At 40.9% G+C, this 25218-nt stretch overlaps 1 protein-coding gene across 4 annotated transcripts; it reads right to left on the reverse strand.

The window, feature by feature from the left end:
• Window positions 1-25167, reverse strand: LOC133161944 (MICOS complex subunit mic25a-like). Of its 4 annotated transcripts, none has more exons than XM_061290695.1 (10): window positions 24924-25066; window positions 24750-24824; window positions 24231-24315; window positions 24049-24103; window positions 23824-23980; window positions 18674-18694; window positions 17301-17384; window positions 13051-13121; window positions 7462-7597; window positions 1-330 (listed from the first exon to the last, which is right to left on the reverse strand). In XM_061290695.1, exons 2-10 carry the CDS (start codon window positions 24774-24776, stop codon window positions 283-285), a joined length of 684 nt encoding a protein of 227 aa, XP_061146679.1. In that variant the 5' UTR covers window positions 24777-24824; window positions 24924-25066; the 3' UTR covers window positions 1-282. The 4 variants fall into 4 exon arrangements, with proteins under 4 accessions (XP_061146679.1, XP_061146680.1, XP_061146681.1 ...); XM_061290696.1 differs by having other exon boundaries at window positions 24750-24821; window positions 24924-25064; XM_061290697.1 differs by lacking the exon at window positions 24750-24824 and having other exon boundaries at window positions 24924-25167.
• Window positions 25168-25218: the final 51 nt, after the last annotated feature.

Raw genomic sequence — 25218 nt, forward strand, 5'->3', positions numbered from 1 at the left:
TTGTAGTCTCATCACCAGCGGATCACCGGGATTTATTTCTGAGAAGGCAAGGGTGTGCCTGTGCAACTTGACAATAAATCAAGGCATCATACACTCCAGAGGGGCAAATCAAGATAATACACTTAAAAAAAATAACTGAAGGATGGCGAGTGGAGAAGACGAGAGTGAGGCTCTTCAGTGGTGGCAGCTAAATAAATAAATGAATGGATGTCTAACAGAAAGCACAGAGGGAGGCACGAATTGGATGGATTTGACATGCTCTCTCTTCTTCACTTCTGCTCTTCATGCTTTCTTGCTTGGGGCTTCTCGTCCGTGATTGGTCAGTGAGCTCTGCAAGACAGAGATGGTGGAACACAACAACGGAGTGGCTTGTTTAAAAACTGTACATGACTAAAAGCGGTTGTGCAAATTAAGTCCTAAAACAGGGTGGATCCAACATACGAGAAAAGACAACTTTTCAGCTGTTACCAAATCGACCATATAGCCTAAGAGCTTCTGGCAATCTTCACTTGTTTATTTGAACGCTTCGTCCATGGCTACACACCGATGTGACGGCCTACTCATGAAGAAGACCGAACGTGGCAACTAGTGTAGAATGAGGCTAAAAATACCCAGCCGCCAAGTGGAATTTCATTTTAGTCTGCTCTTTGTACAGTAAATAATGTTATATCATACATATATAATATATTCCAAGAAATAATGCCTTGAAAAACATGACATGGTTGTTCATCCAATGAGCGCCTTGTCCTCATTGGGAATACAGATCAGCTAACAAGTGTAGTGTGAACTATTGTTTGAACCATTCCAGCGATATAACTTTAGCCACAAAGGCCACACACTGGTATATTTTCATTCAATTACAATATAACAGTGTTCTGTGTTCTACATTTTACAGTGCTCGACTTCAATAACATTTTCATGATGGCGGCAGAAAAGGAATGATGTCATTATTTGCTATGGCACAAAATGTTCCCAAACGGCTTATGTTCAACCTTTGACGCTCGGCTGTAGCCGGAAAAAGAAATGGAAGCATTAATAAGAATTGTGCTAGTTGGTGCAGAGAAGGAGCAGTTCAGAGCCAGTCGCCACGGGGTACGACTAGACACTGCCTGTGTCAATACGCATTCAAACACACAATCGCGGAGGGAGACGCAGGGTGACAAGGTTAGTGAAGCATTAGCTTGTGGTTGCCGGGGAAGCAAGTTGGCATGCAAACTACCTCGATGCTCTTCTGGCAAGCAGATACGCCCGCGGCCAGGTTAGTTGCTTACTCGCCAAGCACATCCGAGGGCATCGGGGCCTGTGTCGCTGAATTGGAGATGAGAGGAAATTGTGACAAGGGGACTTAGCTTTAATGTTCCGCTCACGTTCGGAAACATAAACTGTGTTTGTTTGCAAACGTGCGAGCAAAGATGGAGTTCGATTGGAGTTGCCGCCGTTGTCACCCGAATACTCGACAATTTGACGGGACGTTATGCCTCATGCATAGTGTATGAAGTCTTTCCAGAATTTTAAAGTGACCCCAAGCACCTCCCACACCATGCACAGCTCGATATGATTCCTCTAGACCACGTTTGGCTTATTGCCATCCACACTTGGATAATTTAATGACAGGGAAGCTTTTTATGCTCGACACCTCAGGCAGGGAGGGCAGCCAAGTATTCTAGCTCAAGGTGTGCCCTAGATTTACGACTACACTTCTCTGCTATGTACACACACTAACACATTTGAGTAAAACTGTAATAAGTCTATCATTGGGGAAAAAAAAAAAGTTTAGTTTTAAAAGGTCACAATCATTTGACTTTATATTCATTTTATACATGATGTGCAAATAATGGTCATTTTTCTTTTTTACATATGAAGTTTTCGTTTAGATTTTTTGCTGGTTTTTTTTTTTTTTAACACGAAGTTTCTATTTAGAAATTTGGCCAAGCACTGAATTGAATAAAGGCCCACTGTTGCATAACAGTGAGCGGTTGGGTCTAGGAAAGGTTGCGTTGTTACGATGGAAGACAACACCACGCATAGCGAACATAAACGTAAATAATTCCAGGGGAATATCTTCACTTTGAAATGTCTTTGAGATTAAACTAAAAAGTTGAACAAACAATTTCACTTTAATATCACCCTGTGAGATGAAAAAGTTTGTTGATGTTAGATGTAAACAGAAGAAACGCACAAAAGACACACAGCAAAGAGGCATTTCTTCCCCCCCCCCTGCTAGTTTCCATCCAATTAGTGAGCAGTGTGAGGTGTCGGAGAATCGTTGCGTTGGATGACTGGAAATCTAATTCAAACGGCAGCGGTGTCAAAGCCGGAGGATACACGTGCGGGCCGCGTTCACACTTCCGCAGTCACCGACTAATAAGCAACAGAGACGGCTGGCAAAGCGCAACCACACCTGAACACACTTTTGGAAACAGATAAAGAGAATGACATTGATGCTTGTGATGAAAAAAATAAAAAATGAAAATGACTCACTCGCTTGGCCCTTTCTCTGCGAAAAACAAAAATAATAGACAAGTAGAAAAATCAATAACTGTCTTCTCTGCTCAGTGCAAACAGCACTCAGCTTGCCTTTCTCCTGGGAGGCCAAGAGACAGTTGCCAGGCAAACACTGTCAATCAGACACTATCGGCGAGCTACGGTTGTTGTTGTTTTTTTTGTTTTTTTTTCCCAAACAAAACACACACAAGGTTACTGTTAGGCCATCTAGCGAGTCGATTCGTTTGCCTTTACGTGCACAGCTCTTCAATCATCTTAGATGTTTGTTAGAAAGACATGTTTTACTGACGGTTTTACTGGCCGACTTGAGGACTTTGGCCCTCTGTTCATTCAAATAGCTTGCTTGGCACGCACATACATTATTTGCTGTCAAAGCCGCACCAGAGACGGATTTATTTAAAGTTACTAACCCAATGGGACTTGATGCTGCCAATGTACAAAACTTGGGTGAAGTCTCATAATGTAATGAGATGCAGAAGTTGACTATTAAATAGAAAAACTTTTTTAGTTGATTAATAAAAAAAAAAAAAACCACGTGGCCACTGTTCCCCCCCCCCCCCCCCCCTAAAACTGACAGCAGCCAGAGGAAGGGTACACCCAGGACTTATCGCCAATCAAATTCCAGAACACATATAGACAAAGAAACCCTCACATCAACGGGAGCCACTAGAATGTTTGATGAAGCTTAGTAGCATTTTAAGAAACCAGAAAAAGACAAGGAAAACACAAACGGCACTGAGAACTTCCAGTAATGGGAGACTATGAGGCATACAGCTATTATTCCACATTGCTGTCAGAATTAGACTGATCTATTCATGTTGCTGTGAAATTTACAATGAGTATGCTAATATTCAATAAATGGTACCTCAAGTAACAAAAGTTATGACTGTAGGAAATGAGCAATGGTTTAATGCTATTTAGCCAATATTTTCCCCTTTGATGACATCATCACTGTCGTAAGTGCTTATTTGCCAGAGCTAATTACATAGATTTTCACTCACCCCCCACCACCACAAAGAAAAGTCAAATTTGAGGCCTGCTTGGGCAACGACTATGTTAATGATAGCGAATATCGCTAATCACTAATTCGATCTGCCGCTATGTGTAAATGAACAACTCGCCCCGCTGAGTCACAACTCTCCAATAAAGCGTGTCTGGCATGAAATGAAGAAAAGGACATGGCAGCTGAAATGTGGCAGGGGGAAATTGATCACGCGATACATGGAAGTGGAGAGCGGAGGCAAAGGCGAGAGGTTTAGCTGGCTCTAAGATATAGCTTTCAGCCAATGTTGTGGAGGATGAGTGTGTGTGTATGTGTGTGTGTGTGCGTATGTGCATTTGCAGGAGAAAACAGCTCATCTTGATGTGGTCTGTGGCTTCGCGGGATGGTCGCCTTGGTGATGATGGATGACAGAGAGGTGGGATGGAATACAGAGAGATAGAGACACAAATATTGATATTCACACATGCTTGCCTATGCCAATTTGCTACTTTCAAGTGTGTCACCAAGCGCAGTAATGTTACAGGAAATTCACTGAATAAGGAAAAATTGTTTGTCATATCATGTTTGGTAGTTGGTAGTGATTTACTATGAGCAGAAATCACTTACAAGGTACTCTATTACAACGATGAAATATATATATATATATATTTAATTTTTTTTAACCAATTAAACTAGACCAAGGCACTCCATTGTTCCTCTAAATACGGCCGCAACACTCTACTGTTTGATCTGAAAACTGGGCAGTTTTTTTACGAATGTAAAGTAAACATGACGCTGAAATATATTTAGTAGTATCTAATCGATGTACAGTATAAATATGTCGCCTTTTGATTGGTCATCATCGTGTATTCAAGCAGAAAGTCACTCGCTTGTCTATTCTGTAATAATTGTAAAACCCGAGTGGCACTTAATCGAGCATCTCTGAGGCCAGCGCTCACTCGCACACCAGGATGGACAAATGCTTTTTCCAGGAGACCGATGGGTTTAAGTGGGTTAAGTGTTTGGAATAAAAAGGCAAGTGTCTCTCAGATGCTGTGGGCCCCTGCGGATGATTTTAAAAAAGGCACAGCGATAGCATTTGCATGGCACAAATGGTCGGCGGTGGAGCATTGTTAAGTGTTGTGGAGGAGGGTGATGACACTTGCAGTAAGTGGTGGTCGGAGAAACATTTGTTCTTCACTGTGACTTTGACAATGGCGGCTTTTGTTAGATGTTGAAAGAATAGACGAGGACAGGAACAGCTTTTAAACTTATGGTCGTATAATAAGGCTTTCCAGAAACATAACTTGGATGGGAAATTAACTTTAATATTTAAATGTATATGAACAATGATGATTATTTTTATTTTTTTGTGAATTAGTGAATAAGGACTAAATAAAACTTGTGGTACGTTAAGTGACACAATGGGTGGCCACATTTTCACTGCTGTCAGACACCCAAACACACAAAAAGGTTGAGGATGGAAATATGTAGATGTGGTGTGCAGGAGTTAAAAGGCTCATAACGAACTGATAACTAAGTCTAGAGTGAGCTGACATTCACCCTGCACCATTAAGCAAGCGCACCACACACAGACCGAAGGTCCTATATGCATGACAATGATTCCACCTGGGACCGGGGAGGCATGGATGGGGATGATAGCGGAGGCTAGGTCTAAGGCCTGAATATGTGTGTGTGTATGTGCGCGCATGTCAGTTGCGCTGGCAGATTTTTTGACAAATGTAGAGTAACTGACAGAAAATAAGAGATGCATAATATATTAAGGATAGAGACTGCGTCAAACCAACATTTGGGGGAAAATACAGAATGTCTGAATGACATTTGCCGTGAAGTTCATTTTATCCACGTGTGAAAACGAGACGTGTAAGATGAATCGGCGACAAGACGTTCATTACCGCTCGTCATTCGTCAAAGTTCAAAGTGTTTTATCATTTTCGACTGATCAATACAAACATCCTAATTAAATCGTTGCTCTCGGTTCTTCACACAAAAAACATCAATAAGAAACCTCTCACTTTCAGACTCACCTAATAATTATTTTATGACATAATTTAATTTTCCTTTTCAGAACAAAGAGTGAAGTAGCAAAGAAGAACCTGGCTGCTTTAGCAAATCCTTCAAAGTATATACACACACACAAGAACAGTGCTTTTAACCTGTCAGGAGGCTTAAGCAAAAGCAATAAGCTTTCATGTCGACTTAACATTCAAATTACAGCTGAGGGGAAAAAAATTTATCGTATACATATACTGTATATTATATAATCTTTTAAAAAAGTATTTTCTCTCAAAGTCTGTCTATTTAGTGTCACGGGATTAAAAAAAAAACACTGGATTTCATCCGAGGTAATAATAACTTTACGATTGGAGTTGTGGAAAGAGAATCATAAAAGGAATTATTAGTTTCAATAAGTTTGATGAATAAAATATTTAGAACAAACTTCTTAATAGTCAATGGCAATGTGTCATTTCTGTTAATAAGAGCCCGTGTCATGTTAAGCAAACCTTGCGAAAGCATGATGGCCGCCAGCGTAAGTGACAACGTGTGAATTGACAGCCAGTGGAAGTGGTCTTAATCAGGCTAGATGGATGTGCGAAGGATGGCAAGTGGGAGGAAAAAAAAAAAAGATCTACAGTGACAGCAGCGGGAATATTCGACGGCGTGCGGAATGGACATGAAGGAAAGAGAGACCGAGTCGTCCTATGGCAAGGTTGAAATTGAACAAAACCTTCAAATAGTGAACATCTTTACATTCCCGCCACTGTATCTTGAATGGACCAACATTTCGGCGCCCTTTTAAGTTTGAGCCTAGGATAGAGCACTCTTCAGAATTCTAAAGGTCAACTTGAAAATCCAACTGTTCAAAAGATTAGCGTGAGTCAGTCATGAAAACAACGATATCATCTTAAAGATTATCCTCATAGAGAAGAAAGGTTGAAAAGTTGGCGAGAATGAATTCTCACCTTCAAGTCCTTTGAAATTTTAAAGTCATGTGGATGTAATAATTAATAATAGAAATACCATGAAGGATTTAAACGTATCACCACTTTAATTGACTAGCATATAGCAAAAAAAATGCTCAACGATGTACGCTGTAAATTCAAAAGAATTGTATTGCTTGGTGGAAAAATAGTTTGAGTGCTTCCCTTTATCAAATGTCAATCTGAATAAACCGCACTCCCGCCAAAATAGCTGCATTTATAAACACACATAGCTTTCTTTATCACAAAGAACACCACTCGAGTGGCAAAAGGAATCTTTGAAGCACTTTGAAAAGACAGAATGCTTTTATTGTGCTTGCAGTGATTTTGTGGACTACTTAAAGAGCCAAATCCCCCAACTTGCTTTCTTCCTTTTATCTCCTCCATATTGTTGGGTTTTGTCATCGCTATTGTTTGTTTGATGGAAAAATCGGTTAAAAATAAGCACTTTGGAGATAAGCTGTGGCTACGAAGACTAATATTGAAAGTGTCAAGAGGGAGCCGAATGCATCTCTCAAGGTTTGAATGGACAAAATTGATTTCAATAGACTAATAAGGGTGTAATCTTTCGATCCAAAAAGTGTAGACACAATAGGCGGCTGGAGATTTAGAAAGTGTCAAATGAGTAATTCCTCTTAAAATAAAGACTCTTGGGCCATCACCGGATTGTCGGCAAATATTAAAATGATTTTATCTTCTTGTTCCGACATCAGTGGCACGGTTCTGCTCTCGTCTCGTCTTTAGCAAGTTTTATATTGTTTTGATTTACGGCCAATAGTATGTCGATGTTTTTTTAGGACAGCTAAGCATCTTGGAGGTTTTACGATCAACATTTTGCTCTCAGATTGGATATTATTATGATATCTATTATTATGATATCCATTGTAATGAGACATCGACTGAAAACCGAAACTAAAGACTTAGTTGGGTTAAGTTTTGCTCCGCCCACACAGTCAGCCGTCTCTCGCCTACCTTGCTGGCTTGCTGGATGCAGGTCATGTACTGTTTGGCCAGAGTGGAGCAGTGCAGGGTTTGTTGAGGATTTTCTCTGTAACACTGGAGCACCTTGGCCTGCAGCTCAGAGCACACTGATGCACTCTGCCGGGGCCTGCGCACACACAAACGCACAACAGAACGGAGATGGGATTTTGTGAAATGTTGCAAAAGTTACTTCGTGGAAAGTCTTGGTGACAATTTGTTGAATCCGGAGGTTTCACGGCTTCATTCGATAAGACATGACGAGTCTACTCGCTGTGGCCCGACCTTTATTTACATACGCAAGCTGCACGTACAAACAGTCACTGACGCTCCCCTCACGGCGTCACACAGAGCAATCTTCAAATTATGCATCCTTCACACATGAATGAGCGCAGGTCTCCTCGCATCCGCCGACAAATACACACAATTAATATGTTAGCATGCGTGCGTGAATTATGTCTGTGCGGCATACGCGCCAGATAAAGTGTACACAGTGAAAACGGGAAGAAATTGCTCTGCGGCGCCATGTGTATTGCCTTGAGTGTTTGTGTGTGCGCGTGTGCGTGTGTGCAGTGGAGGGTGGAGAAACAGGATTAAATTAATCATTGGAGGAGAGAATATTCATGAAAAGAGAAGCCACTGCAACCTGAGCAAAGGTGAGAAAAAAAGGGAGCGGCGGAGGCGTGGTGCTAAATGTGACAGTGATGTATTCAATGAGAACGTTTACAGCTTGCACAGCCCATAGAAAATATTGCCGCCGCTACATTGGATACATTCGTTCAAGCACCTCGCAGGTATAGACACTTTTTGCACTTCTTGCATCATCTCGCAAGGTCACTCGGAAAGGACACTGTCAGGGGCTGCACAAAATAAAATCTCGCAAATTTATATGCTTGGAAGGTTTTTTTTTTTTTAAAGGCAAATGAGTGCTATAAATTGGGGTTTATGATAAACAACTACCATAATTTCTGGAGTATAAACCGCACCAGCTAAAATTAGGGGGATAATCCTGTTTTGTTCATATAGAGAATAATCCTTTTAAAATATCATAAAAAAACAAAAAAAACACCAGAGATAAGGCACACCGAACTATAAGCAGCAAGATTTAAAACTTGTGCAAAAAAAGTCGCATCTTATAGAAATTACAGTTAATTCTTTTGTCAGGTTGAGCCTTGATATAAGATTAAATAAGATAATATAAAAAATAGACTCTGAAAGAGTATAATTACACCAAAGCTTCTGACAGTTGTTTGTCATTCTGAACGAATCGCTAAAAGGAGGCGATAACGGCAACAATAGCCTCAAGGTAATAATCAGAGCTCAAGTAGGGGGGGGGGGGGGATCCTTTCTCTATTCATAAAGAGAAACTTTGTGATAGTGTTGCAACAATGGAATCTGAAGCAGAAAATTGTCTCTGCTAATCTGCAGCGACTGCCTCGTTTGACTGAAATTAAAGGTGAGCTCTTATTAGAAAACTATTAGCCACTCGGGCTTGTTTGACAGCAACAATTTTGCGCCAGAAGGAAGCAAAACAACACTGAGATGGCTTTCGGCCTGTGCTGCTTTGCATAAGTATGTGCAGAGTCGGTCGGGAAAGAAAGATTAGGCTCAAATCATTAAAATTTCCCCTTCTTATTTGTCTCACCTTGGCAGAGCGCGGTTGACGCGAAGAGAGCTTCGGTTCGAAGTTGCCGCAAAGCGTGACATTGGGGAATAAAGCAATTGGAGGCAAAGGCAAAGACTGTTAAGGCGTAACGTTTTATTATTCTGTCTTTGTGGAAGACGTGGCGGCGTTGTTTATGTGCGAGAGGTTATTAACGTAAGATGACAAGGATTTGCGCTCCTTTAAAGCAGAAGCCTGAGCTTTATATCTTCAGTTTTTAATATTACGCCGAACGAAGCGGAGAGGATCAAAAATGTCATGGCTTGGCTGAGAGGAAAAGGAATTAGGGCGCAAGCATCTTTCATTGTGCAAAGCTTTGTGTAGAAGTAGTTAGATGACGGTGTCGTAAGGATAACATTTGCCAGACACTTGCAAAGGCCGCATCGCGGGCGAAGACTTAATTCCGAAATCTAGTTGAGGACTGACACGGATGTGCTACGATTGACTTATTTTAGGTCGTCTCTACTCTCGCCAAGCGACGCACTTAGTAAATGTCAGTCTGGAGCAAGTCTAATGTCAGACCGCAATATGCAGGTAATTGAAACAGGTCGGAAATGTTGAAGCCAGCAAACAGCAAGCAGATTGATTAGTGAAGCAGTTTTGCTGATGGCTGCTCTAAATGTTAAAAAAAAAAAAAAAAAGAAGAAAATTGGATGCGACTTTGCACACACAGCGAGTAGCACATTTTAACACGACAGCTTTTCAGCCTATTCTTCTTTTGTGATTTGGTAATACCGTATGTTATTGAGTTTGATAAACTTGAGTAGTTAAGGGCAGAAATGTCACAGTTCCACCATTGTCATTTAGTCGTGTTATTCGGGCTACATTTTCAACAAAATTGCAGACAAAATACTTCCTGTGTTATTTTGGTTCAAACATCCTATCTGGTCTAACTTAACCTTTAAAGCGTTTAAAACCCGAAATATGGATGTCACGGACTGTGAGCAGATGCAGACGGTTGGAGTGCGCAAAGGAGATAGGAATGTAGGAGGACAATTTGCACTGTTAGCTCCGCTGATTGATCCCCACCAAACTCACTTTGAGGGACTGTAGGGAAGCGTGATGGGAAGGGGATAAGAGGAGGGTTTCATTAAAACAGGTGACATTCAGGAACAAGATAAGGTGCACATGTGCCCGCCTGTTTGTGTGAGACATCTATTTGCTGATAACATTTCAATCAGCGGAACTTCAGCGGTCGGACGACTCACTCAAATTCTGGCTGACGCGGGCGAGACATATCTGGCATCGCTTATCGTCACTAGCCTTTTTTTTTTTTTTTTTTTATTGTCAAGCATTTCAATTCCACGGGTTTTACATTGGATTTTATGAACTTATCCTTGAAAGGGGTCCTGGGTTGCAAAGTGGTGAGACAAGAAATGGTTGATTAATGTCCAAACTCTCTCTCTCTCTCTCTCTATATATATATTTTTTTTATTATTTTTTTTTATTTATTTATACGCATACAATATATGCATATACAATGCAGTGTGTGTACGATGCTGCAATTGTGTGTGAAGTATTTGTTCACCTCTGACACGTGCTTCCCACATACAGCCAGAAAAAGATTCCGAGGTGCACAAAATAAAGTTGCCCTAAATCCACACAAAAGTGCGTTTAAGTGTGAGCTGCCAGCATTTGCTTCATGGTTAAGCCTCACTAAAGACACCGACCTTTTGTGTCTTTACAGAAGTCACTTCAGAAGTTAAAAAGAGTATTTCAGAGAGGATTTGTGGATTTTAAGATCTCCGGATACGCCAAGATGAAGGTTGCTAATATGTGTGATACAGAAGCAACAGATACTATATGATATTAGACTTTTATTTGCCTCGTACCCGACAAGTCAAGCTAGCCAGTTTTTCTTGTAAACACATACTGTTGCCCCCAACATCAAATACAACGGTTCCGGAAAATATGTTCAACCGCTAATTAAAGACGGGGAAACGAACCTAAGTGAATTAGGCGGTCATTGTTAAGAATTATATAGCGTATAGGCTGGCAAGAACCTTCAGAATTTTTTTTCAAAAGAAAATACATGTGCACGTTTACTTTTGATTCTGACAGTCTGACATTGTCGCACAGTTCCCCCTGATCCAGTTTTAACAACCGTAGCTCACACAAATGTGCTATCTTAGCAAGCAAAAGCACTACTGTGCTTCTGAATTCACGTTGTCCCACAGCCTAAAGTTTCATCTTCTAATGTTTCTTAACCTCAGGAAATATGTCATCTAAAAAAATGAAAAAATATATATAAATGAAAGCAATGGGCCATTCGTTAGAAGTAAAATGTCTTAAATTTCACTTGGAGGGATGTTCGAGGTAAAAAAATCATGCCTCATATTGATCAATTCTAAACATGCACACAAACAAAATGGAAGAGGACAGGTGCCTCTTGTATTTATTTCTCTGCATGTATGAGTAAAGGGACAATTTTCACAAGAGGAGGGGAGGCAGCAAAAAAACTGAGCGCTGCAGCAAATACTGCAGCAACCAGCAGCAGGTTTTTCTCCCCCCCCCTCATTTCTCGCTGTGTACTGTATCATCAAATAATACACAGAGGTGGCAATGATGAATCTGCTTGGCCAGAGTTTATATTACTCAAGCGGTATCGGCTTGGCATGCTTGGAACACCAGTTGACTTGGCAGTATGAGCTTATGCCAATAGAGGGCCTTCATAAATCCTGACAATTTTTCTGGCACATTTTTCAACATTCCCGTGACTTCCTTGTCATTATTTTGAAAGAAACACAAATTGCTGACAGCGGAGAGAAAAAATATTGGCAAGTGGAAATGACATTTTGACCAGAATATGGACAACACAATGCCAGAAGAAAATAGCCATAAGGAAATACGGTCGGGTTCTTCTTATCGTCCTGCAGTAAGAAGAGTAATTACCAGTGTGGCAGTTGACCACAGCACAATGAAATGGTGCCCAAGTGTAGACAGAACGTGACGAGCACTCAGTCGGCTGAATACCGTGTGCACATTTGTGCGGTGGTCAAAAATAATAAATAATAAGCTGAAGACTGTGGTGGCACAAAATGATCTTCCTACCTGTAAAATTGTGCTCAACGGTTTTTGTAACCTTTTTGTATATACAGCAATGAATAGTAAATAACAAAACACCGCCTAATGTAATCAGTTAAACTTAATTTTGGGTTTAAATTGTGTGAGTTGCAATATCGCCAGTGGATGAATAATGGAAAATGCTAATAAAAGACAAAAATGTTGAAATAAACTTCCCATCACTGTTTTTTTTTTCTACATTGCATTGGAGCAGCAATTTGGAGAAAAAAAAAATCTGTTTATTAGCTGCTGAATGATCATCATTGGGGCATACAAGGAAATGAGGAACTCTGTCTCCTTTTCCCAAAATGACTAGACAACGCAACAGGGTGTAAACTGGCATCGCCTGCAGACTGGCAGTGCCAATTTGGCGTCAATTCAGCAGGGAATGAATCTGACTTGCTTTTTTTTTTTTTTTTTTTTTTTAGGAGCAGGTGAGGTTTGAGCTGTGCCATCCAACAGGAAAACATGTTCTTTTGGGGACGTCATGCTGCTTGTGTTTTCCATCAACTCGCCTACTATTTAAAAAGTCTGTTCGCATTTGAATGCTGTAATTGAACGACAGGAATGACAGTCATCTCAAAAATTAAAATAACCAGCGCTGTAATTATGTCGATGTACCTTTTTCTTCAGAAAAGAGCAACAAAATCATCACTAGCTTAACCACTTATAATGTGTGTGAGTACTGAAAAAAACATGACAGTCTGTGACACACAATTGATTCAAGTGTGCGTCTTCCATGGAAAATCGAATAAATAAAAGAATAGAGACAGACATTTCGGACAAGTTTACTTAAGTACATATTATCCGTCTTGTCTCGAAGTTTACCAGATTTGGCTGAAGTTAGAAGTGGTTACCTGATATTAGCCTCTGCTTTGGTGGCTGTCCGGTTATACTGTTCCGCCGTCTGTTGGTAAGTTTCTAGATTCTGGCGGGAAAGAGATGGATAAAGAAACAGAAATACTTGAATTACTGATGATATTCTATTTCAACAGAATTTGATATTTGACCACTAATAAGGTAACACATCTTCACAAATGTCAAATCCCCTAAATTAGGGAGCTTTGACTTCACAGCAAAGCTGAATGCTGATGGCCAGCTGATAGGCCACAAAGCTTTTATTTCATGTTGGGGTGGCATTTAAACTGCAATTACTGCACAGAGAGATCTTATGTCATGAGAGCAAGGGCATACCCAGGGCTCCTCTACAAGAGTAATCAGCGGCTACAGTGCTTAGTATACTACAGGTAGTCTTAAACACTCACAAGAGAATGCCAGGAAGGGGGCCAAAGAAAAAAAAAAAGATCATTTTGACTAAAAGATGTAAGATTTGATCAAAATATTCTGGAAAACCGTGCCAAATCCCCCCCCAAAAAATCCAAATTATCATGATCAAGTTTAATTCATTCAAATTGAATTAATCAGTGATTTTAATATTTTAGAAATATTCCAAAATGATGCCCCATGACAAGATTTCAGTCATCTCGCTTATCCCATATAGTCGTTGTGCAGTATTCACAACATTATACAAAAGAAAAAAAAAAAGCTGCGGCACTGGCACTTTTCACTTAATTATTCCCTATATTCCAATAGACGGGATGATAGTGGAGGAAGATAATTGAAATAAGTGAGCAGGGAAAGAGATGGGATCAACAAAATGCTCTTATTCTCTCCTCTTGCCTTCCATTCTTCCAAAGCCCCCCAAGTCCTTCTCATCTCTTTTTATTTCACACTGATCCACATCATTCTCCTGATCCGAATGTCTGGCATAAGGAAAAGACTTAAGTAATTTCACAGATATAGTTTCCTTAATCCTATCGGCAAGTATGAACTGCAGTCTTCCCGCGATACTTGGCTGCTCTTCCAGACAGCAATCCCAAGTCTGATGGATAAATTTTGCTCTCCCAGCAACCCGTGTTATGTAACAGTTTTTAATTGATGAACGCAAATGCATGCAATATACTGAAAAAAACATATATAGAGGCTTGGAGTCATTCAAAAGATGATTTAAAACTATAAGAAGCAAGAATTGTGACTGGCAAGTACATAGTAACGTCTCATCGAGTGTTGCATTATTTTATTTGTATGTTTCGTGCAAGAACAGACTTGCAACTCATACTCCGTTCTTTGACATCAGACGAATGTCAACGCTATCAGTCGTGCACACAGAAACCAAGCTCTTCACAGTCATTTGCTCACATGGGGACAAAAGCCCAAGAGAGAGAGACAGTCAAGGGGAATGATAACCCTCAACAGGAGGAAGCTCTGATTCGGGGGGTGTAAGAAAGGCTCACGGAGGGGATTAGTGTGGGTGCATGCGAGATGAGTGTGTGGGAGTAATCTTGCATCCATGCAGGTGTGTGACTAAATCCGTGTCTGCGCGTGTTCCAATGACGCTTGCGTGCATCTTCGGACGGCACTCCGGCAGCTTTGGATTGAGATGGTCTGATGTCAGTGTGTGGAGGGACTGCGAGTTTATTTTTTTTAAAGGGGATTAAAAGGTGAATTTTAAACCGACACTTGATTACAGAGTCACAGTCTCTGTTGCCTCAGGAAGACATACTGCACCTGAACAGATTAGGGAGCAGTTGCAGGAAGGATTGCAATCCTTACGTTATTGGGGTGTCGACGTGTGCCTTTGCCTTAATATATGGGGAAGAGAGGGATTGTAATATCACGACTACAGTCAAACATGCCAAGGTAAACATAAATATAGACTCATTTGTGTCCACGTGGATCTAAAAATCACTCTGTAGCCTTTAAGCAAACACGGTAATCGGTTATCATTCATCCCTTTGGCAAACTCAAGTTGCGATGTGTTTGTGTCCATCTACTCACACGCGCACTTACACATCCACGGCTATTGTTGATACAAAAGAAAAGTTTGATTTGGTGAAAGATGACAGGAATTAGCAAGGATGTCCTCAGGTCATCTAGTAGGCAACAGTGGTATGAAACTAATTTATAATTCTTGGAGAGCAGCAAAAATGATAACAACCCAAAAAAGGTAAGAGAACTTCTCTTTATGCAAAAGAAAAAAACAAAAAAAACAGGCACCTTAAGACAAGAAATTCAAATCTATTATACATATAATATTTGAGCATGGACATCAGCAAATTGGGTAATTTCAGTAATTATAAATTTAAAAACTATGTGCAACGCTATTAGTTTATGACTGTTTTTCAGCATTTACAAGTGTGACCCAAGCCAGCACATTACAATTGAATTCATAAGAGGCCATTAATTTCATCTTAGACGAATTTTCCACAGGTATGGGAGAGTGAAGATAGGCAGAGAAAAGGTGGAGAGGGCAGAGAAGCAGACCGGGATGAATTAAGTGCTCGATTGGAAATGGAAGAGAAGAGAAGGCGGGCGATAGATGCCTGCTCAGGAGAGACTGTCTGCTTAATTCATAGTCCATATAGCTTCTTTATCGCCGGCTTTCAGTCCCCCTCTTTCTCGCTCCCTCATCCACATGCAGGTCAGCTGCGAGCTAGTAAGGTTGGAAAATGTCTCGGAGAGCGGACTGTGGCAGCAAATGCGGAAAGATAGAGCATCCTCCACTCTTCTGCCAATCATTCTCCTCCATCGAGCATTGCGGGCTGTGCCGCTCGCATGCGGGAACTGTGACTTTTAACGGAACTATGTTGACGTTATTATCTATTTTTCCCCCCCTCAGTGGGTTAAAGGAAGCTAGTGGCAGATAAGGTCCAGCCTGCCTGATGGGGCCATGCTGGAAGGTGCGACGGATGGTTTCAAATGAAAAGCGCCAAAAAGGCTTGAGAGTGGATGAGCCCAGGGAGCGCCAATACTTAGCAAATGTCCGTGTAAAAATTACCAATGGAAAAAAAAAAAAAAGCTGTATCTTCATATGATTCATTTACGATTCATTGTGATTCATTTGACTGATTTGGGTACCTCATGCTTTAAATATATTCACACATTTTAGCAGGGTGGACTGTTTGTAAGCATTTTTACTCACTGTCAAGAAATGGAGGTTAAAATGTATTTTGTATAGTATTTCCGCGATTTATTCAAAAGGAATGTTGCATTTTGCCTTTATATCTGATTGTTAAGGAAGGCCACCATTTTCAGAGTGCTTCTCTGTGCAGTTATTACCTTCTTTTTTTTTCTTCTCTCGCATCTTTTCCTTTACTTTGGTCTCCATCCGTCACTAAGAGCACAAAAATCATACACTAGTCTGAACCCTGCACCTCACAGCCATTTAATAAATGTAGCGGGTAAAATGGAAGATTTATAAAACCACAATGCTGGTGGCTTTTACAGGGTGAACGCATTAGTGTTCAAGTAGAGATGAAATCTGTCATAATTTGTTGAAAGCACCCAACAAAGTGTGTCTTTTATCGTCTGCCCCCTACCCATTAATAAAAAAGATAGATATAAATAAAAAGATTTCAGGGACGCTAGCAAAGGGACATGGCCAAGTAGTACATTTGATGAGGCCACCGAGGCTCTCCCAGTGAAAAAGTCTCTTGAGTGTTGGTCTATCAGCACTGAGCTCAGACTCTTGGCTGCCTGCTGAAACGTTCACTTCATTTACATTTTGACATTGCTATGTAGGCTTGACATTTCTGCGAGAGGGAAGAGTGTCTTGTGTCGGGATGAGACTACTCTACAGGGAGCCGGAATTGTTGTGATACTCTGAATGTATGACGACATCTTTGTGAATGCATGCACCATTTTTGTCTCGTTAGAGGGATAGCGCGTCGATATTTCAAAGAGCAGCCGTCTGTCTGCATAAATGGGGCACAGAAACGTTCTGACTGTTTCTGGGGAAATGTGCATTCGTGCTTCATGTGGAAGAAAGAAAAATAAAACTTTGAATACTGCTCGTGCTAAAACTTAGGCTAATGCTAGATGCTATTTTGGTTACACAAAAGTCACAAAGAAGAGCGTAATATGCTAAAATGGCTGTCGTGCACCCGCATTGATATACGGCACAAGTTAAAGTGGTGGCCTCGACTGAAGAGAAAAATTTTCATTTGCAATCCGTAAATTTAGTCATAAGAATACATTTTATTTGGAAGCACCTTTCAGATCACTCAAGGTCACTTTACAAAGAGTTAAAAACAGTTAAACTACTTACTTTCTTCTCCAGTATCTCCAGTTGCTCTTGGTAGAAGCTGGAAACGGTGGCCAACTCTTGTTCCTTCCTCTCCAACTGTCTGGCCTGTGAAAAAGAAGAGACAAGGTAAGGTGACCTGAATTTCAGAAGTAAAATATGGCACTAGATTAAAGTTCAGGTTGGAAGATAATCACTCTACCACCCGAGCCATGCGACCCTTAAATAGTAATGGGACTAAAACAAGTAACTATAGGGTGTCTAATTTGACATCATAGGAAATACGAATATTTGAATAACAATAATAAATGGATTTAATGCTAAAAAAAAAAATTCTTTGTGGTGCAAAAATAGTAGGGCAATTGATAAATCAGTCGGGAAATTACAAAACTACTCGCGGTGCATGCAGCAAGAGCTGGCAGTGCTTATAGCGGCTTTTAACAGGAGATGAAATGCTTTAACATGACCAGTGAGCCCAGCTTTTTACAGGCGGCGAGATGGCGGAAGGAAGAGATGCTGTTTTGCGGCCATGGCAGCATGCAAGCAGAGCAAGATAGAGGAAAAATGTTATTAAGGTTCTCTGTGTAGCAAGACGGACAGCAAGTCTGACTGAAGACACTCAAAAATACAACGCATGGACACTAAACTATAATGTGTTTCAACAACCTCTTAATCCGTAAAAGTGTGAATATCATCAATATGATAACCTTTCTTGGCCACTCCTGAACATACTAGCTCCAGACAAAAAAAAAAGATGATTATGAAAATTCGCTTGGCCTGAAACACTATATATACTATGGTAGGATATAAATAGACTAATTAAACTACAACAATTAATAAGAAATAATATTAAGCCAGGATAATATCAAGCCGGGAGATAGTGCTATGCACCCATAGCCAGGTAATACAGATTGTAAGAAAAAGCTTGTTCTGTGCTCTTTGCTGATTGCACACATGCTCACAGAGATTGACATGACACTTATTGTAATCCAGTCTTATCCCAACTTAACAGGCATCTGCATCCCTAAAGAGCACATCTGCAAATCCTCATACTGTGCTGCTCGCTGCACTTTTTTTTCTTTTTTTTACTGCAGCGGCTGTTTGATGCTCAAGGGCCCCGTGTGTGTATGTGTGTAAAATCACCTCCGCCAGCAGCACAGATGATGTGTAATTTTCTGGCTGAATACCTCCCAAAGTGTTGTTGTGTGGAATAGTGCTGGAAACACACTCACAGCCTCGCTTTAATGCACAATGAAAACATGACATTCAGAGAGAGAGAAAGAGAGAGAAGGGAAGAGAGGGGGGGAGAGAGAGGAGAAAAAGAAAGCGAGCGAGAGAGCGAGAAGGAGAGAGAACAAGAAAAAGAAAATGTGAAAGACACCAGCAGTGTTGCTTACCCAGGCATCTAAATCAGCAGGCTAGGAAAGAAGAAGGTATTTGGTTGAGTATGAAAGCAAAAGAAAGTATAAAAAAACTGGGATGGGAAAAGCAAAAATGACAGAAAGTCTTTGCAGAGTGCCTCAAATGCTTCCTCTCCAATTAGCGGCCCGCGGGCCACGTGCGGCCCAGAACCAACATCGGAGTGGCCCGGTCTGCCTGAATAGAATTGCACTCTGTTAGCAAGATTTCACAAATTCCTTCAGTGTGTTTTGAAGATTTAAAGCGGTGCTAAAAACTGGAGTAGTGACAAGATAGCCCACAGGGTAAAAAAAAACAGAATATTATTATATGATTTAATCAGTAGTGCGCCCATCCTTGTGGGTTTGACATCGCTGAGTGTCCCCCACCTCCACCATGTTTAACCTTCTGTCTTCGCTAATCCGCTTTGAACGAAACCCACCTCCTCATACTCCGGGGAGGTATAAACAGTAGGTAATATAAAGTCGAGATGCCGGCAAATGCTTGATACTCAATATGTAAGACTGGCTTGAACTGGGGGCAAATAAAGTCAATGTTGGCTATTGAATAATTTTATGACTCAACCATATAACTAAAAGGCCATAGAGCTAACAATAAAAAGAAAAGCTGAGCTATAACCTGTTATGTGCATACACAGCTAATAAGCCCCAAGACAGTTGAAGTCCACACTTTATATCGACTTCATTGGCACAGAAATGCGCATCTGTGCAGTACACCCTTCATTTTGTACAACCGCAAAGGCACAACCACATATTCATTTATTATGCTTTGTTTATTACTGACTGTGTTGATATATTCAGATGCCTTGCTGTTGAAAGCAGACAGAACACAATGGCGTGAATACCTGACAATGTTCAAATCTCATTTGCAGAAAATAATCAATTAATAGGGATTGGAGTTCATTTAGAACAACCTGGTATTATTCGGGCTGTGGCCACACACACACACACACACACACACAAAGTTCTCCCTCGAGAGAGTGAGAGGAGAGTAAAAAGCAACTTTAATGTTGCCACGCCTCATTTAAAAAGAAAACGCATTGGGTAAAAGAGACAGAGACAGAAGCTGTTGCACACACTGTCTGTATGTGTGTCAGTGATAGTTTGACAAGAAAAATAACAATTGGGGAAAAACAAAATACAACGAATAGTTCTTATTACAAAATGATGGCATTTATACAGGATAGTGATGACTATGAAGGTATGTTGTAAGTCAGATGGCGATGGCAAATTTAAGTCACGAGGGGGAAAAAAAGGCAAAGGGAAATCAAATAATGGGGAAATAAATGAGGACATGTTAATGGACACAAGCAGACGTAATCTCTTGGCAACAAACTTCCACAGCTCAGCTAACGGCTGGAGAATTCAGATAAAGCTACGTCACTCGGACTTATGCCAGGCAAATTCATTTTTTTAAAAACTGACCAATGAATGCGTTACCAATGTGAAATGGTAAACTCCTCATGTGATCAACAGGTCTTGCCTTGCCATCTTATTACACCACCACAGCTCACTGCTATGTATTCCACTCCTACACGTTTGTCCTTTGAGCCGCCAAGATTTGTGCCAGGGTGCTCGCCTTCCTCCGACACGACGCCGCACAGATCGAAATCTCGTCAGCCGGTGAGGACTCTCCGCGTCAGCAAATCACAAATGATGGAGTGTGTGCGTGTACAAAGGGCTTATCGGCATTAACGTGATGAAAATTTGTCACGCCGGTGATTAGAGGAGCTGATAACAACCGGTTTAACCACGTGAGAGTATGTCTGGATTACTGATACATTTTTTGGGTGCGTGACTCACAACAGAACCGTTTCGATCAAGAGGAATGTTACACACGTGTACTTAGATCTGCAAGATCCCGGCCGGCCCTTCCACATGCATTCATCTTTCCCCTCTGCGCACACTCTGCCTCACCTCCACCCCCGCTCTGTCTTTGCTAACAAGCAACGTGGGCTATCTTCCTGAACACCAGTCGGACTCAGACATCTGAATGTATTATATAGCGTGCTAGATAGCCCATCCCTGATGGAGCCTCCATTTGAGCCCTCTTGCCAGATGCTTCCGAGTGTTTGCTGTTCCAGGCCCTGCTGCTACCTTACGGCGCTTACTATAATGCTCCTAATACTCTCTCTATAAAGTTTTTTTTTTTTTTTATGATCCATGTGGGAATATAGCTCAGAACGCTGATTTGTGTGACCAATTTTACTGGTCGACATTGTGTTGAGTCATGCGGAATCACAATATTGCCAAGCAGTAATCTGAGATGGGCTCGTTATGAATTGAAGAACATGGAGAAAGTATTTACAATTAGCAACGGTACGTTCAAATTGGGGCGAGTAAGTTCAAAAAAGAGAGCAGGGAGTATTAATCTGTTTAACATAATAGATCATTGTGACTTAGTCAAAAGCCCATCCTTCATTTCCACCGTGGGGTGTATGTGGGCCAGATGGCCATATCTGTGACAGCTATGTAAATAGAGTGACTTCATACCAACACAGCAGAGTGTATAACTCTCCCGTGAATTCAACAAAGAGGAGGAACCTGACCCGGAATACTAATGGGTGCCGACTTGTTGTCTGTATACATGAACGACAAATGCATTTGAGTGCTTTCACGGCTGAAAACCACTGTCATGTATAAATATTTTTGGGATCATGTCTGGTGCGACGGAGTAACCCGTCAAATCAAAAGACCAATGTGGTTCCGTGAACGAGATCAATGCAAGCAGTAGACTAGAATTATATTTTGTTGGTGACAGGGATTATGTTAAGTATATCAATAAAAAACGGATTTCAGTGTTAAAGCATACCAGCTCCACCCAATTTTGTTTTCTTGTGCCGAGAGCGGCCAGTCTCCTTTTTCAAATATGTGGTATCATTATCCTTTCACCCAATGTTTTATCTTCTTTCTAGTGGACAGTGTCAAACGTTTTGATCTCAGGCATAACTCAAAGACAAGGGCACAAGGACAGGTTGGAAAGGAACACATAAAAAAAAAAGATGCAAGAGAAAATCTGGCACATGTTGCTGTGCAGAAAAAAAAAACTCAGCCTCTTTGTGTACATTAACATGCTTCTATAACGCCATCTAGTGGCTACTTAAAGCACCGCATCCTTTGCTGGAACTTCCTCTGAGTAATAACAGGCGTGTTGACAATTCAATTTCAAGCAAAACGTTGAGGCAAAAACAGTACGAGTTGTGTCCTGTTCATTTGCATCCTCCATTATACAGAGGTGTTCCAACCAACTGAAAATAAGCACTGAGCAAGCGCCACTGACATTTAACAACTTACCACGGCGTGACAGAAGTGCCCAATTTCCTGTCAACTGCCCACACAACAGTCTGGCTGAAGTGTTAAAAGGAAAGAGGAAGTGTGAGCGAGAAGGGACATCAGCATGACCAAATGGGTTTCTCACCTCTCGCCATACACGTCATCTCTCTCTCTTTCTTTCTTTTTTTTTTACGTTCTTTAACGTCTGTGAGAAGCTGAAATTGCAAATCTGCTTTAAGAATAATACAATAATTCTCAAAGACATTCATGCAGCTAAACCCAAATTCTACGCGGCAACACCTCAAAATTATGTTCGCCACTAATTGAATATCCTAACAAAATGGCTAGCTCATTATGTTGCAATTGATTAAAATGGTAGAAACGTGCGCCCACCTGCAAGTCTTTTTCAAAGGTGTTAGAGCCATGAGAGATACAATAAGTAAAGGTAATTAATGTAAGGGTAATTAGTTCTTATCATTGCCGCATTTTGTAGCCCCGAGGTATTGATGAGAAAATGACGCTTCAAATTTGCTTCAATTATCGGTTTGAGATTCAGCTAGTACTGGCACATACAATTTGCAGGTTCAGTTTCTTTTTAACCTCAAAAATTGGGTACCGTAATTTTCGGACTAGAAGTCGCACCAGCCATAAAATGCCCAAAAAAGTGAAAAAAAAACATATATATGTATATAAGTCGCCCCCCCCCCCCCCCCCACACCCAAACTATGGAAAAAAAACACGACTTATAGTCCGAAAATTACGGTATTTCTTTGTCTGAGCCAACAGATACATGCAGCACAGCATGAAATTATCGCAAGGTATTGTACAATGTACAACGGGTGGGGGGTGGGGGGAATTTGCATCGCTTCTCTCCCAGCGAATGTGTGTACCCTAAAAGGGATGCTCGTTATTGTTTGCCTGACTACGTGCGAGAATGCCGGTGCATGCTAATGACATTTTATTTGTAGCAGGAATGCCAGCTCGGGGATCGAGGGAATAATACAGCAAAAGCAGGTCGTGTTACTGGAAAAGAAAAGAGGATTGGCACCCAAGATGTCACCTGTTGTCACTTGTGGTCCAACTGAAAAGAGCTACAGTATGTGTATGGACGTACTCTGTCAACACAAGTGGAGATTCGTTTTATTTCTTGCTCCATTGTATATTACGTGATAACGGTTAGGATGCCGAGGATTGCAAAGAGCACAGTTGACACTTTTATAGGGTTGTTTATGTTTGCTCTGCTTGCGTAATTAAAATAGGGGAGAGGAATCTTTGCCATTGCTTTGGGAACTGCCTCCATTTCAACTGGACTTAAATTTATTCATAGAGCACATTAAAAAAAAATAGTTGACCAGTGTACTTGGCAATGAAATTAGAAGTTGAACAGCAGGAAGTATCCAAGCTGAATCATGCCGTGGGAACGCTCAGAATTAATTTAAACCGCCACAATAAAATAGAAAAAGGCCCAAAATGTGAATGATGATGTCTTCACATGGTATTTGTGCAGCTTTCATCCGCTCTGGATAATACAGGCGGACGTTACTTCAATTACTTATACTTTAATCACGTAACGTAACATGTTATTCTTAATCCAAACAGCAGAGGGCAGTGTTGACAAGTTTAAAAAAAAAAAAGGTTTTGACAAAAAAATAGTTTTCCATTTATATAATGTATACAATGTACAGTTTGTCTGTGGATTTTAACAAACGCGCTGGAAAATATTGCTTTTCCTATTTTTAAGTATTCAAACAATGTTTTTTCTCAATCGTATTATTATTTCAGAGATATTTTAGTACAACAAAGTCCAACCACAAGAACTATTCTACATTATGTTACAGACAGACAATGTGACTCACCAGTCGCTTTGCCTTCTCGTGCTCTTCCCAGGCCTTCCCTCTCTCGACCATGAGCGAAGGGCTCAGATCATCCAACCCGACAGCGGTTGCTGTTTCTCTATCCCTCTGATTCAATTTGGCCAACTGCTCCTGCACCAGAGCCTGCTGATTCTGGAAGCTGAATTCAGAAACATAACCCATAAGTAGATAATATATACCTGTCAGTGTTAGCTTGATAACACTTACTTTCTACGGATTTCTTCCTGTAATTCTGTGGCAGGGGGGCCAGGTGATTTTGAACCTGGAAACCAAAAGGAAAAAAAAAACACAGTGGCACTTCCTGTGGCAACAAACCTTTTAGAAGGAACAACAACAAATAAAACCAATGGAGAGGAAACAGAGCTTGAGTATCAGAGACAGCGACATACTTGATGTTTTGTGATTGTCTTGCTTAGTCGTTGCCCTGGAAGACCCCTGAGTGTTCTTCATTCGACTGAGAACATCCTCTGACAGCTGGAAACCAGTAAATGGGCTTTGCATCACAATATGGAATTTTAAATTTCATCTTCATTTGGAATAAAACAGTAAGTCAAGCATTCATGCATCCAGACTTAAATTACTTGCTTTGTATATATTTTACTACTCTCATTCCTGTTCTGCAAGTAGATAACACAGTGGGAAGCTACGAATGAATTTCTCCTTGTAAGATGCATAAAGTTGCATGGATTTGAATTTGAATAATGTCATGACTTATTTTATGCTTGATTTTATCCTTTAAAATAAAAGGTGAAAAGTGTCAAAGTGTCCCTGCTTTATGCAGTCATTGGAAGTGGGAGTTTGCACACTACTGACCAAATAGTCCAACAAAACAAAGGTTCCCAGTGACTCGTGTAAATCATTATTCAGTGCGCACATAATTGAGGTCAAAGCCAGTTTACTTTCATTACATGGCAATCGTGGCTGGACCGCGTCATTTGCAGAGTGTGTCAAGTTGCAAGCGGTGGGTGTCAATGAAGGGGCTTCTGGGTGCAGGTTCATGTGAGGACACAGAAGCCCCATCAGGTAACAATCATTAACGCCACTCAGATATAATAGCAGAACAAAATACATTAGACACTTACCTTTACTCCTTCAATAACCGTGACCTTTTCTTCTTCGTCCAGCCCGAATGACACTTTCCTCGCCGTGCTGCCATTTCCTCCCATTTCAAACGCCTTCTCCGTCCCACTTGGAGTGTTTTGTTTCTTGGGGATCAATTCTGCTTTGTTTGCTGACAGGTAGACATTTACTTGGGTGACAGCAGCCTCCCTCAGCCGCCCTCTAACGCTGGTCAAAACGGTCCAATCAAGGTCACTCCGCCCTGCAATATTCTCGAAGCTAATTGGTTGGTCGAAACAATTGTGACGTCATTGCACA

The sequence above is a fragment of the Syngnathus typhle genome, linkage group LG11 (genome assembly GCF_033458585.1).
Source record: "Syngnathus typhle isolate RoL2023-S1 ecotype Sweden linkage group LG11, RoL_Styp_1.0, whole genome shotgun sequence".
Lineage (NCBI taxonomy): Eukaryota > Metazoa > Chordata > Actinopteri > Syngnathiformes > Syngnathidae > Syngnathus > Syngnathus typhle.